Source organism: Macrobrachium rosenbergii, chromosome 8 (assembly GCF_040412425.1).
Source record: "Macrobrachium rosenbergii isolate ZJJX-2024 chromosome 8, ASM4041242v1, whole genome shotgun sequence".
Classification (NCBI taxonomy): domain Eukaryota; kingdom Metazoa; phylum Arthropoda; class Malacostraca; order Decapoda; family Palaemonidae; genus Macrobrachium; species Macrobrachium rosenbergii.
The window spans coordinates 148,783-165,000 of NC_089748.1; the positions used below are offsets into that span (position 1 = coordinate 148,783).

The 16,218-nt window shown below is 36.8% G+C and overlaps 1 protein-coding gene across 3 annotated transcripts in view; it reads left to right on the forward strand.

The window, feature by feature from the left end:
* Positions 1-16,218, forward strand: part of SdhD (succinate dehydrogenase, subunit D) — a 97,425-nt gene that overhangs the window by 68,836 nt on the left and 12,371 nt on the right. For 2 of the 3 annotated variants that reach the window (XM_067107188.1, XM_067107187.1), the window contains one exon: positions 1,020-1,216. In XM_067107188.1, the coding sequence (XP_066963289.1) occupies positions 1,020-1,216 (197 nt within the window). Of the gene's footprint in view, positions 1-1,019; positions 1,217-15,653; positions 16,159-16,218 lie in introns of those variants that run through there. The other variant, XM_067107189.1, reaches the window with a different exon arrangement.

Below are 16,218 nucleotides of genomic sequence, written 5' to 3' on the forward strand. Positions count from 1 at the left end.
TTTAATATCCCTTTTTAGCGATTATATACGAAAACATGAGTATAAATGTATTCAGTGTGTGTGTGTGTGTGTGTGTGTGTGTGTGTGTGTGTGTGTTTCAGTATGGGAGCATATGCCTTAGTGCAGTTTTTAATTTCATTTTCATTCATTCATCACCATACCGAATGACCTATTAGGTCCCAGTGCTAGGCCTCTGGCTTGGACCTGGCATTACATCCAAATCCTTCATGCCAGCCCTATGAGAGCTGATAGTCAGCTCAGTGGTCTGGTTAAACTGTTTTAATAATAATAATAATGTGGAGTTCCCAGTTGTCTCCTTATCCTTAGCTCAGCACGAAGTGTACCAAAATACTTGACAGCAGTTGTACTTGGTCATTTAGGGAGTAGGCCAGAGTCCAGGCCTATCAGTGTTCTCCACTGAAACGTGAAGGTGATTATTTCCTACTAAATTGAACTCCAGTACAGTGCAATATTTAATGTTTTTTTTTTATTTTTGGGAATATCACAAAAATCTTTGTACGTATATCTGTGGGGAAGAATTTCATGGTTTTATTGACAAACTTGTTGGTATATTTTAAAAGAATAACAAAATGGTATATTTTAAAAGAATAACAAAGGAAAATAAAATTTAATACTGTACTAAATGGTAACAGGAGAAAGCTAATGGTGGTTTAATTTTAAAGGAACTTGTGCTGTACAAAAAGAAGTCTCCCTCCTCTTTTGCCACCAGCTGTACTAGCACTTCCATCAAATGTTTATCAATTGCTTGCTGTCAGTTGTCAGATGAACACTAAATTGGATCATGTGGCTGTGATTGCTGAGTAGTGTGTTGTAAATCGTGACAGCCAGTAGTGAGGGTAAATGATGCAAACTAATCAGGAATGATGGTTTGTACTTGCTGCTCTAAAAGATTACAGCAAGAGGAGGATCATGGTTAAAGTTGTAATCATCAGTTCATGCAAATTTTTTTTGATGTGGCTAAAGAATTATTTCCATAACATTATGTTTTTGTTTTCCAGGCAAAATTCATTAGTATCTCAGCTAAGAAGAGTGCAGCCCCAGAAATAGAGCAGGCTGGTCATGACCACGTGTTGCACTGGACAGCAGAACGTATATTGTCTGGAATCTTGATGGGTGCAATACCATTAGCAGTGGCATTCCCGTCTCCAGCTGTGGAGTATTTCCTTGCACTGTCTATGACACTTCATTCTCACTGGTAAGTTCACTTTTATAGGAGTGCTAATATTTTTTTTCAGAGGGAGGTTTTTGTACGCATGGTTTTGGATACTGTTATACCTCAACAGACGTTACCAGGGTTGTGGTAAGTAATGTAATCCGCAAAGTAAGAAACTGGCATATGTATACCTGTACATATATATTTAGGGTACCCCAGGGTCAACTCTCATAGCTTATGGTGTCCCATTTTCTTATAAATTACCTAATATCCTGTCCTAATTGGTATTTTGTAATTATCATTCAATTTAAAATATTTATTTACTTGTCATTCGATTTCAGAGATATACAGTATTTGCAAAATGAATTGCCTATAAAAATACATGTATGTATCACTACCTACAGTACTTATGTTTACAGTACAAAAAAGATAAAAATTGTGTCTTAATTCGTAAATAACTGCAAATTATTTATGAAATAATGACAAACACATTGTTTGCACACACATATATCCTAACACGATGCACGTGTATGCATATGCCTTGTACACGTGCACACATACTGAAAACTATTGTACTATATGTAGTACAGTATTGGACTGCATTAAGTAATATCAGTATAAACAAGTAAAAAATGCGACAAAGTTTCTTCAGCGCAATCAGGGTTTTTCCGTACAGCGTATAATCAAGGCTACCGAAAATAGATCTATCTTTCAGTGGTCTCAGTATGAGCCACTGCCCTTGAAACTTTAACCAAGGCCTGGTGGTGGCCTATCCTACATCGTTACCAGACGCACACGTCTAAATTTAACTTTGAATAAAGTAAAAACTACTGAGGCTAGAGGGCTGCATTTTGGTATGTTTGATGATTGAAGGGTGGATGATCAACATACCAATTTGCAGCCCTCTAGCCTCAGTAGTTTTTAAGATCTGAGGGCAGACAGAAAAAGTGCGGATGGACAGACAAAGCCAGGACAATAGTTTTCTTTTACAGAAAACTCAAAATGTACAAGAGAGATAGAGAAGAGGTGAGCCCACAGTGTGTCATTTCCTTTGGGGATGCCTTACAAGCACAGCCAGAATAGCTTTGGCCAGTGTGAGTATGTTTGATCATTCGCTGTCTACTGTCACAGGCCCAGACAGGAAAGCCTCAGTCTCATGCATGCATTTGTTTGTTCACCATCTGATACCTCTCATGTAATTCACTAAGGGTGAGAAGTCATCCACTTCGGTGTAACTGGACCGCCATTTCACAGCACCGTTGTACTTGCTGGGTTTCTCTAGCAGGTACGAAATATTTTTATTAATTTTATTCAGCTCAGGAAAGTCTGTCAAGTAGCAAAATTGGTCCCCCTCGACCTGGAGGGCTTTTGAACTCCAGGAATTTGTTCCTAGGTTTGACTCCATAATCAGTGATAGCACTGTTGCTTTATACTGTATAGTAAGGGTACAATAAACACCCAGTATTCGCGGGGGATGCGTACCACACCCCCGCCCCAAATAGCTAAAATCTGTGAATGCTTAAAACCCTTCTAAAAACTTAGAACTACCTATTTTGATAGTTCAAACACAAAAAAAATTCTGAAAATGCTTATACACAGATATTATCCTACTTACGATGGGGGTTAGGTTCTAAAAAAACCCATTGTTTGTTGGAAAAAATATATCTCAAATATAGCCTAGCCTACACTAGGGTATTCAGTACCATGTATACATAGGCTATATGGTAGCCTAGCCTACACTATAAAGTATGCTCTATACATATACGGTATAATAATTATTAATATCAGCTAATTGTGGAGGTTCATGCAGATTGACTTATGACAATTCAGTACAAAGAGAAGTTGAATAACAAACAAGAATTAGCTTAGCCTACACTATGGTATATCGTATACATATACAGTAGTCTAGCCTACATTATACTATATTCAGAATTCACATATTACTGTCGTATTATACAAACATCAACATAACGAATATGGATCTTTTCCATGGATCTTTTAAAATGTTATGCTTTATTTTACTATAACCAATAATATTGTATATATTCTTATATTGCTTTTGTATTATAAATTGTGATCATAGCAATCAATGTTTTGGTTTGGAAATCGATTACGCGGGGAAGCGTATTTTGCCGCACAGGCAGTCCCTGGTTATCGGCGATCCGGTTTTATGGCGCTTTTCTAGTGACGATGATAATCGGATTTTTGACACCAATCCCCACTTATTGGCGGCGCCGATCCCTGGCTATCGGCACCAATAACCGGATATCAGCGCCGATAACCAGGGGTTGGTGCTATTATTGCCGATTTTCGGTTATCATCACACTGTCGGCAACGAAACCCCCGCCGATAACCGGGGACTGCCTGTATTTACTCAGTTCAGAGTGCCTTTCTTGCTTCTAGTTAGCATAAACGAATCTCTAGATACCATATTTATATGGGGCAAGGTTTATTTTTCACGATACAGAGTGTTTTTAAGTCGAAATATAACTTAAATACTTCTCACTGTGAAATCAAGTTAGCTATTTTTTTTTTAATAGATGGCATTGGCCATTTGGGCGCATCCTTGTTTTGTGTAAAAAAAATCAAGGTTCTGTTCATTATTTACACTTCATTTCATCATAATACAAGCTTTACATATTTATCTTTTATAGGCGTGAAAACAGCAGTAATATGTGTTCTTTCATGCCCCGTAGTTTTGATTAAAATACTTTCTCTGCAATTTTATTTACGGTCTAGTTTCATCCATGTTGCCAATGCACAATAATTTATAGTCATTAGCAGCGTGAACATTGTTTCCTCAGCTTCAGCTACAACTTGCAGCTTAAATTTAGCTTTATACTGTATTTCCGTGCCAATCTTTTATCCATAGCAAATAAGGGTATAATGTAAAAATATATTGGTCCTATTCTACTTAATGTCATTTGTAACATAACTACAGTACTTGTTTACTACCGTACGATGGTTGAAATACAGGCAAAATGGCTGCTGTTATCCGATTCGGTTATCAGCAAAACGAGTTTCTCGTTCGGTTGTCTATGGCTGTATGCATTTACACAAAAGTATTACGTTACTAACAGTACATTTATCATTCTCTTTTACTTTTTTAACTAGATGGGATAAAGAGATGGAGGAAAAGAAGTTGCTCTATTGTAATTTGGTCTTTCTCGCTGCCTGATTGTACGCTGCTGCCTGCACCTGCACGAAATTTAAAAATATTTTATAAATATTGTCGTATCAGTATTAATTGCTTACCCCATCGCAGAATAGAGTTATCTTAAGGCGAATTATCGTAACTCAAGCACTACTTGGGTACCTGAGTATCTTAATAGTTTTATCACAAAAAGTGCATTTAGTCATGAAAATACAGTAATTAGTGAATATTTCTGTGAACAATACTGCGAATTGTCGAATTTTCTGTGAATAATGTGTATATATGTTCCATAGAGAAAGCCGCGAATCGTGAGTACCGGGGGTTTACTGTACTTGTTTCTACAACCTAACAAACTCTCTTCATTAACAATAAATTACTGCAGTTTGTTCAGTTACGATTCATATGGTTATCCAATCTAATTTTTCCCCTCAGCAAAACATATCCTGAGGGTAATAAAAGTGGATTAATGCCTATTACAGTAATTCTTTACAGGATCGTACCAAACAGATATTAAAAAAATAAAAGAACAAACCAACAACAAAACTGAGTGCATCTGCCAAACTCCTATCGCAGCCAGTGACAGAAGTAGACTGCTGGCTATGGGTGTTTGTACCTATTAGTCCCCTGGTTGGGGTTGGGGAAGTAGATGGATAGAAGAAGGATATTCACAGAAACTGAGTGTTTTCATTGTTTTGTTTAAATCTGTCGAGCTCCCGCTGGTAAGGAAGTAAAAACTATAAAATGGATAGGTAAGATTAATTTTAAAAATCTTGTGTAATGAAGCAAAAACTAACCCATCACCCTGCCAGTTGACCATCTACTCATAGATCTTGAACCAAGAGCAATGGAAGATGGAACACTAGAAAAGACAAGAGCAAAAAATTTGGGCGGAGGGAGAGGTGGAAATAGTAACTTGGATGAGAGGGAGTCGAAGAGAGAATCTCAATACTGTATAAGTAGTTTTAAATCCTGACCTAACAGGTTGCTTTTGCAATCTATTGGACTCCCTACGACTGCGATACTGTCACTGTCCAACTTCCAAACTTGTTAACTTTCCGGAAGGTTGTTTGTATCTTTCACTGTTTGTAAGTTGGTTTTTAATATGTAGGGCATAATTTTTGTTGATGTTTACAATCCCGAGTTAACTTGGGATCCATAGATTATACCATGTTCACTGTATTTTTAAGTCAACGGGCAAATAGATTTTAACGACAAAATGAAGCTCCCGTACGACGAAAACATCAAAAAGCTACAGAACTTCTCAGGTCTAATAATTCTTTTATTTTCCATTATCTCAAATCCATTGGGAGCTCACTCATTAATGTATACTTAAATAAAAAAAAGGGGGAGAATCAGGAGATTACAATATCCGTGCAGCAATTGTAATGAGATTACGTGGGGAAGATGGGTAGTCCATCTTGCAAAGAATAACAGCAGAAAAGATCAGTACAATATGTTTAAGAGAGTTCGGGGATTTTCCTACATATTAGGGACAAAGCCCATACCATAAGCTGGAGTGGGGCAGAGCTGGTTTTCAAAAGTAGTCCGTACAAAAGGAAGATGCTGGAATCTGCTATCATCATTCAGACCAACAATATGAACCTGTCAGGAGGACATTGGGAATCAGATGACATCAACAGGTTAATCCTCAGGCCTCTTCTTAAGGTGTTTCAGAAAATACGACCACCAGACTGGAGCTAACGAAGCTAAGAATCACAAGGGAATACCTTAATTTCCATCCTTCCCGGGTCAATGACCACCTGCATGCCAATGAGTCTTACTGCCACACCCACATATGTTTTGTATATATACCCTTGTATCCATCATCTGTCCATATTTTACCAGTGAACAGGGGCACAGAAGGAAGTGCTCAAAATATATAGTTGAAACATTGAAACTTTTTTTATCTTCATATTATACTGTTGTATTATTTATTTATTCATATTTTATATATATATATATATATACTGTTATATTATATATATAATAGATATTTATATATATATATATATATATATATATATATATATATATATATATATATATATATATATATATATATATATATATATATATATATATATATATATATATATATCAAGGTTCATGGACTCACCCACTGCAGGTTTTTCTATGGAACCTATCTAAAAAATTTTCATGGGAAACTCATGCATTCGCTGGTTTTGCCATGGAACATATCTATAAAAATATTCGCGGGAAATTCCACATTTGGGGATGCAGATTTTTTTCTTTTTCGTATAGCAATAGTATTCTGTATTTTCATATTTATTGTATAATAACATTAAATAATCATGTAAATCAATAATAATACAGGCAATCCCCAGTTTGCGATGGGGGTTCCGTTCTTACGCCGCGTCGTAAGCCGAAAATCGTCGAAAATCCTAAGAAAACCTGCCTTTTAATGCTCTGGGTGTATTGAAAACGATGTAAACTGCATTTTTATTGAGTTTTTCATCAAAAAAACCTCCAAATTTTTATTATTCTGCTGTTTTGGAGCCATATTTCTTCCGTCGGATCAGCGTACGACGCGTCGTAACCCTGGAACATGCGTCGTAAACCGGGAAATAATTTATAATGAATATATCTGAAAAGCGTCGTAACCTCGGAACGTCGTAAGCCGGACCCGTCGTAAACCGGGGACTGCCTGTACTGTACTACAGTACTGTACATATAATAATAATAGAAATTAACCCTTTAACGCCGAAGCCATATTTACAAAAACGTCTCCCGTATGCCGGCGGCGTTCGGTGAGTTAGCACCGAAGCGGAAAAAAAGTTTTTTTCAAAAAATCACAGCACGCTTAGTTTTTAAGAGTTCATTTTTGGCTCATTTTTTTTGTCATTGCCTGAAGTTTAGTATGCAACCATCAGAAATGAAAAAAAATATCATTATCATATATAAATATTGGAATATATGACAGCGAAAAAAAAAACTCGTATATAATTGTATACAAATCGCGCTGTAAGCAAAACGGTTAAAGCTAATGAGTTAATTTTTTTTAGTTGTATTGTACACTAAATTGCGATGATTTTGGTATATAACAAATTTTAAAACGATCAAAGCAACACAGAGAAAATATTTTCACAAAATGATGCATGAATTAAGTAACGATGCGGACGTAAAAAATTTTTTTCAAAAATTCACCATAAATCGAAATATTGTGCTAGAGACTTCCTGTTTGTTGAAAAATGAAGCTAATTGATTGAATATTACTAGACTGTAAGTGTTTTAGCTTACAATTGCAGTTTTCGACCATTTCGGTCGAGTTAAAGTTGACCGAAAGTCGAATTTTTTCTATTTATCGTGATTTATATGGAAATATTTCAAAAGTGATAAAAGCTACAACCATGAGTTATTTTTTGTTGTATTGTACATGAAATTGCGCACATTTTCATATATAAAACTTTATGTAACGACTAATATAAAGCGGTGCAAATATTACGACAACGAGACAAAAGAATTTCTGAGATGTTCGGCCGAGTTACCGCAAGAGACGTAAGGAAAATGTTTTTTTAAAATTCACCATAAATCGAAATATTGTGCTAGAGACTTCCAATTTATTGCAAAATGAAGTTAAACGATTGAATATTACTAGAATGTAAGAGTTTTAGCTTACAATTGCGTTTTTTGACCATTTCGGTCGAGTTAAAGTTGACCGAAGGTTGAAATTTTGGCAGTTATCGTGATTTATGTGAAAATATTTCAAAACTGATAAAAGCTACAACCATGAGCTATTTTCTCTTGTATTCTACATGAAATTGCACACATTTTCATATATAAAAGCTTATGTAACGACTAATGTAAAACGATGCAAACATTACGACAACATGACGAAAGAATTTCTGAGATGTTCAGCCGAGTTACCGCGCGCAGACGTAAGGAAAAATTTTTTTTTTTTTTTTTTTTTCAGAAATTCACCATAAATCGAAATATTGTGCTAGAGACTTCCAGTTTGTTGCAAAATGAAGGTACATGATTGAATATTACTAGAATGTAAGAGTTTTAGCTTATAATTGCGTTTTTTTACCATTTCGGTCGAGTTAAAGTTGACCGAAGGTTGAAATTTTGGCAGTTACCGTGATTTATATGAAAATATTTCAAAACTGATAAAAGCTACAACCATGAGTTATTTTCTGTTGTATTCTACATGAAATTGCGCACATTTCCATATATAAAACTTTATGTAACGACTAATATAAAACAGTGCAAACATTACGATAACATGACGAAAGAATTTCTGGCGCGGACGTAAGGAAAAAGTTTTTTCCAAAAATTCACCATAAATCGAAATATTGTGCTAGAGACTTCCAATTGGTTGCAAAATGAAGGTAAATGATTGAATATTACTAGATCGTAAGAGTTTTAGCTTAAAATTGCGTTTTTGACCATTTCGGTTCGAGTCAAAGTTGACCGAAGGTTGAAATTTTGGCAGTTATCGTGGTTTATATGAAAATATTTCCAAAATGATAAAAGCTACAACCATGGGTTGTATTTTGCTGTATTGTACATGAAATTGCGTACATTTTCATATATAAAACTTTATGTAACGGCTAATATAGAACAGTGCAAAAATTACGACAAAATGACGAAAGAATTAATGAAATTTTCGGCCGAGTTACACATCGATGCGTAAGAAAAAAGTTTTTTCAAAAATTCACCATAAATCGAAATATTGTGCTAGAGACTTCCAATTTGTTGCAAAATGAAGGTACACGATTGAATATTACTAGAATGTAAGAGTTTTAGCTTACAATTGCATTTTTCGACCATTTTGGTTGGGTCAAAGTTGACCGAAGGTTGAAATTTTTTGTAGTCGACGTACGGTACGTCCACTCGGCACCCAACAGACAATTTTAGTCGACGTATGATACGTCCAATAGGCGTTTAAGGGTTAAATAATAATGTTATGTAATACTACACTGGGTACCTTAATAATAATAAATAATACAGTAAAGTTAAATCATACGGGTAGTAACTGGTGATGAATGTTGATTTCCGTATGCTGTAGATGATGATGATGATGAATTAGTTGTTCAGTACGATGAATGACGGGAGGCGCTGTCATGTTAAGGTATTTGAACATGGCAACGAAGGTGGCACAGTAGGGCTGCATGAGTATTTTACCTTGTTCATGCTCAATGCAGGCAACTGCAATTAATGTCATGCTGTAATGGGCTGCTACTTCTCCGTGACTTTTGCCCTCTCTTAACAAAACAATCATGTCTACAGTACTTTCTTCTCATCAGTCATTATTGTAATTGTAGGCTATTGGCCAGAGGCCTTAGAAGCAGAGCATTCAGAGGACATCTTAATGCACGATTTCAAAAAATATTTGTAGGCCATAGTACTGTACACGCAAAACACACAAATGTGAGATAGCAATAAAACAGGTTATATTGAGTCATTTGCAGATAATTTGCCGCTACGGTATACGCATGGTTCTACTGGTTGCGCGTACACATACTAACGCTGATCTTCTGCGCATACAGTACATACATTTTATGAAATGTTTTGTTGTTAGATGATTTTTAAATATTACGTACAAAAAGTGTTTTAGGATGATACATAGTACAGTACAGTACTACGGGCAGTACGTAGAGCATATTTAAAATACGTAAGACGACAGGAACGCTGCAGGGTACGTATGTTTACATCTGCGGTACGTAGCATTTTCATGTATGTAAAGTATATATTAATGACTACTGTAAGTACATTTTGTAAGTTAAAAATGATTTAATAATTTTCAAATATAACAGTACTGTAATATATTAACGTAAACACAGCAAAATTTTTCAATAATATAAATCTGTTTTTCTTAAAAGTGCTTCACCCAAGCCACCTCTCTGCAAATACAAAGAAATCGTGATGCTGGACGCTGTGTACCCAGGATCAGTGATACTCGACACACTAATGGCTGTCATCTGCAAAGCAGCCAATCCAGAAGCACCATTCATTTTCCTTGGCGCTGATTGGCTGAACATTCACAACCAACTCGCGAACACGGAATTCTGGGAGACCGCTCCACGGTATCCTCCTCAGATTGTGCGTATAGTTCGCAGCATCTCACCGTGTGAAACCGTGTGTCTGTCCATTTTGATTTTTTATCTTTGTGCATCAGCAGTATTCGGCCCTAAAATCCCTCCTAAAAAACGCCCTGCTCCTTCAAAGCCTTCTGGCAAAAAGTAAAAGAAAGAAGACTGTTATGAAACTTGAGGAGAAGGTGAAACTTCTTGACATGGTAAAGGAGGGCAAATGTTTTGCCGTGGTTGGCCGCCATTTCAGTGTTAATGACAGCACAGTGAGATAAATGAAGAAGAAAGAGGCGGAGATACGCAAGTCTGTGAGTATGAGCTACTCCGGTAGTGCAAAGACAGTTGCAACAGTGTGGGATAAAACAATTGTGAAAGTGGAATCTGCTCCGGCAATCTGGATAAAGAACTGCCGGAAGAAAAACGTACCCCTCGACTCCAACATCATTCGCGAGAAACCACGACAACTCTACCAGCAGCTATCAACTGCTAAGGAAGGCGACGACAACGTACAGGCAGAGGAAGGCGTTGAAGAAGGCGAATTAGAATTTTTAGGCTTTGATGAACCAGCAGAAGAAGAAGAGGGGGAAGAGCCCCAGGCAGGACCATCATCAGCGCCTCAAGGTTTCCAGGCCAGCAAGGGGTGGTTCCACCGATTTCAAAAGCGGTTCCACCTAAAGTCTGTTAGTCTGCATGGGGAATCAGCATCTGCAGACATTGAAGCAGCCGCCAAATATCCAGAGGCCTTCAAGAAGATCATCGAGGAGAAGGGCTACCATCCACAACAGGTGTTCAATATGGATGAGACTGGCCTGTTCTGGAAGAAGATGCCTTCCTGGACATACCTTATGAAGTACGAAGCTAAAGCCTCCGGATTCAAGGCCCAGAAGGATAGGGTTACCCTCATCATGTGTGGGAATGCAGCTGGTTTTATGCTTAAACCAGCCCTGATTTACAAGGCTGCAAACCCCAGGGCCCTCAAGAATAAGAACAAGGCATTGCTTCCTGTGTTCTGGATGCATAACCCTAAGGCCTGGATCACCAAAGTCCACACAGAGTACTGGTTCCATCAGAGCTTCATCCCTCAAGTTAGGCAATACCTGAATGACTTGGCCATGGAGTTCAAGGTGTTGCTGATTATGGATGATGCTGGTGGCCACCCTCTCGATCTTTCTTACAAGGGAGTCCAGCTTGAGTTCCCCCTCCCAACACCACCTCTCTCCTCCAGCCTGTGGACCTGGGCGTGATCCATGCCTTCAAGGCACTCTATACCGGGAACTCCCTCCAGCACCTTGCAACTGCAATGGACAGTGACAGTGAATTTACGCTAAAAGAATATTGGCGTAAATTCACGATTGCCACACGTCTGAGCATCATCAGCCGATCACTGAATGACATGAAGAAGGAGACCCTGAACGCATGCTGAAACAAGTTGTGGCCGGAGTGTGTTCATGATTACAGGGGCTTCTCTCCTCAAGAAATTCAATATTCGGCCATTAATAAGGCTGTCCAGTTGGCGAGGATTCTAGGTGGGGAAGGCTTCGAGGACATCACCAAGGATGAAATCGGCACCCTTATTGATGCTCACTCTGACCTCCTGACGGACCATGATTTGGAAGAGCTGACGAAGTCTGCCAGTGAGGAAGAAGATACGCCAGGTTCAGGGGAGGAAGAGGAGAGCGGACCTGACTTTGGAACGTCTGTCCCACATGAAGAGAATGATTCAGGATATGCAGGAGTATGTTTCAACATGGGATCCTTTTTTATGGAATGCTCCTTAAAGTTTTCAAACATCCTTGATTCAGCATGGGAGCCCTATAATCAAACCCTCACCACCATGAAAAAGCAGTAACAGCAGCTGCCTATCACCATGTTCATCAAACGGACGAAGAAGGCCCTTCCAAAGCCTCCCAAATCACCTGAAGTAGTGCCCTTTGAATCGCCTGAAGAATGCCTCCCCAATCGCCTGAAGTAGTGCCTCTCGAATTGCCTGAAGAAGTGCCTCCCAACCACCTGAAGTCGTGCCTCCCAAATCAACTGAAGAAGTGCCTCCTGAAGCGCCTCCTGAAGGTGAAGAGGCACCCTCAGATGAGTTGTAACTCCTCTGCTTTGCTGTGCAGTCATATCTTCATCGTCATTCATCGCACTGCACAGCTAATTCATCTTTAATCAACATTCATCGCTGGTGAGTACCCGTGTGATTTACGTATGTAGTAATCTTAATATATAAGTACAGTAGTATGAAATTTTTTAAAATGTGCATAAATTTTTTTTAAATTTGTTTGTCTCTTTTTTTGTGAATTACGTATACGTAAATACCAATGTTCCCCCCGAAAAGAAAACGGGACGGCTTATAACTGTATGAAAGAAAATGTGTGGCTGAATACGTAGGAGGGACTGGATTATTTTCACCTACAGCTGTAAGCCATACAGTACGTACGTATAAATGTAACAATAAAATGTTTAAGATGACTCGGAAATTATATTAATAGTATCATTTCAAAGATTAATACAGTAATAAGGTAATAGTTTAATGTATATTTGATGTAGGCTGGTTTTTTTAGGCGTACAGTACTTTGGTGTTTGACCTTTCATGGTAGACAGGTACAAATATACGTAGTATTAGATTTTTTAAAATGTGCATACATTTTTTTAAATTTTTGTCTCGCTTTTTGTGAATTACATACTGTATACGTAAATACCAATGGTTCCCCCCGAAAAGAAAACGGGACGGCTTATAACTGTATGAAAGAAAATGCGTGGCTGAATACGTAGGGGGGACTGGATTATTTTCACCTACAGCTGTAAGCCATACAGTACGTACGTTTAAATGTAATGATAAAATGTTTAAGATGGCTTGGAAATTATATTAATAGTATCATTTGAAAGATTAATACAGTAATAAGGTAATAGTTTAATGTATATTTGACATAGGCTGGTATTTTTGGGCATACTTTGGTGTTTGACCCTTCATGGTAGACAGGTATAAGCATTTTTAGAGGGGCGTTGTAAGCATTCACGGATTTGACCTGGGTGTGGGGTGTCTGGGACGTAGGGGTATATATATATATATATTTATATATATATATATATATATATATATATATATATATATATTATATATATATATATATATATATATATATATATATATATATATATATATATATATATATATATATACAGGCAGTCCCCGGTTTATTTATGGTTCATATATGACGTTCGAGGTTATATATACGCTTTTCAAATATATTCATCAGAAATTATTTTATTACTATATACGCATGTTCGGGGTTACGATCGTTATATATGATACGGAAGAAATATGGCCCCAAAATGGCAGAATAATCATAATTTGAAGGTTTTTTTGATGTAAAACTCAATAATAATGCAGTTTACATTGTTTTCAATGCACCCAGAGCATTAAAAGTAAGGTTTTCTTAAGATTTTTTACGATTTTCGACGATTTTCCGACTTTACGATTTTCAGGTTCCGACGGAAGAAAGAACGGAACCCAAAACCGGAACCGCATATATATATATATTTATATATAATATATATATATATATATATATATACTGGTTTTCAGGCAGTCCCAAAGTTTAGAAGTAAGGTTTTCTTATGATTTTTCCAATTTTATGACGATTTTTCATTTCGATCCGACGGAAGAAATACGGTTTCAAAACGGCAGAATAATCATAATTTGGAGGTTTTTTTATGAAAAACTCAATAAGAATGCAGTTTACATTGTTTTCAATGCACCCAAAGTATTAGAAATAAGGTTTTCTTATGATTTTTGACGATTTTCGGACGATTTTTCGGTTTATGACGATTTTTCGGTTTATATATAAATGAATATTGTAAACCGGGATTGCCTGTACATACAGGTTGACCATCACTAATCCGGCATCATTGGGACCTGGAGGGTGCCGGATTAGCCATTTGTTAGGCTAGAATACACAAAACCCAGTAGCTAAGCACCTCATCTTAGAATTTAAGTATCCCATAAATCAGTACAAGTTGGTTAATGAAGAAAAGACAATTATCAAATACAGGTAGTGCTCGAGTTACGATAATTCGACTTACGATATTTCGAGTTTACGATGGGGTTAGCAATTAATACCGATAAGAAAATATTTAGGAAAAATATTTTTAGAATTCATGCAGGCGTAGGCAGCGAGAGAGACCAACTTACAGTAGACCAACTTCTTTTCCTCCATCTCTTTATTCCATCTGCTAGTTAAAAAAGTAAAAGAGAATGATAAAAGTATTGTTAGTAACGTTATACTCTTGCATAAATGCGTACAGCCATAAACAACCGAACGGGAAACTGTTGTTTTGCTAATAATCGTATCGGATAACAACTGTTGTGCTTGTATTTCAACCATCGTATGGTAATACACAATTACTGTAGTTATGTTACAAATGACGTTAAGTACTGTACAATAGGACTGATATATTTTTTATACTATACCCTTATTCGCTTTGGAGAAAAGATCGGCAGGGAAATATACTACTATAGTAACTTTAAGCTGCAAGTTGTAGCTGAAGCTGAGAAAACAATGTTAAAGCTGCCAATGACTATAAATTATCGTGCATCGGCAACATGGATGAAACTCGACCGTAAATAAAACTGGAGAGGATGTATTTTAATCAAAACCACTGGGCATGAAAGAATACAAATTACTACTGTTTTCACGCCGATAAAATATAAATACGTAAAGCTCTTATTATGATGAAATCAAGAGAAAATAACAAACGGAATCTTGATTTTTTTTACACAAAAACATTCCCCCAAAACGGCCAGCTGTGATTCCCGAGAACATCATATACAGTATTAACGAAAAAAATAGCTAAATTAGTTTCACAACGAGATGTATTTAAGTTATATTTCGACTTAAAAACACTTCATATAACGAAAAATATACTAGCCTGGAGGGAAAACAGTTACCTCTAAAGAAGTTAACTAGAAATAAAATCTCCAGGCTAGTATATAGAAAGTTAAATCAGTTACTAAATAAGCATTTCTCTAAAAGACCTGAAGTCCTAACAGTACAAAAAATGAATTTCTTTGCAACCTTTCCATATACCAGTGACTTAACCTTTCAAAAACGATTTACGACAATTATCCATGAACATTTCCCAGCCATATCAGTGAAATTAATTCCCAAAAATCCTCTGATTATTGGCTCTTTGTTTAAGGTTAAGGATCAGCTGTGTCCTTATATGTCCTCTGGTGTCATCTATAAATATACTTGCCCTAAATGTATTTCAGGGATTTACGTGGGATCCACCAGTAGGCTTCTTAACGTGCGCATTGATTCACATCGGGGAATTAGTTTCCGCACAGGTAGCAGAATCTCGAACCCAGAGCACTCCAACATCAGGAACCATTCAAAACAATGTAAAACCTACATTGAGAACAAAGGTTTTAGCGTCATCGGTCATACTGCCAACCCTCAAGACTTAACAATCTTAGAGTCGTTATTTATAAAACAACTTGTACCATCATTAAATACTCATACATCTGCTGGTCAACTGTATTTAGCGTAACTCCTAACTGTGGTGGCTTCTTTCCATTTAGTTCCTTACTGTTTCACCTCTAGGTTGGTTGTGTTTTTATTCTTATTTCATTTTTACTGTAACATTTTAAATGTATTCTAAGACTGTACTTACAACAGTTTTTATGTTTTTATCTTTTCTTGGTCACAGCCCTGAAGATGTAATTCAGTACAAAATTATGAAACGTTGGTTTTAAAATAAATAAGACAGCCTAATGATGTGTGGTTTGGGTCCGTCTTCCTCTGGATATGCTTCCTGGAGTATTTCCCTGTTCCCTG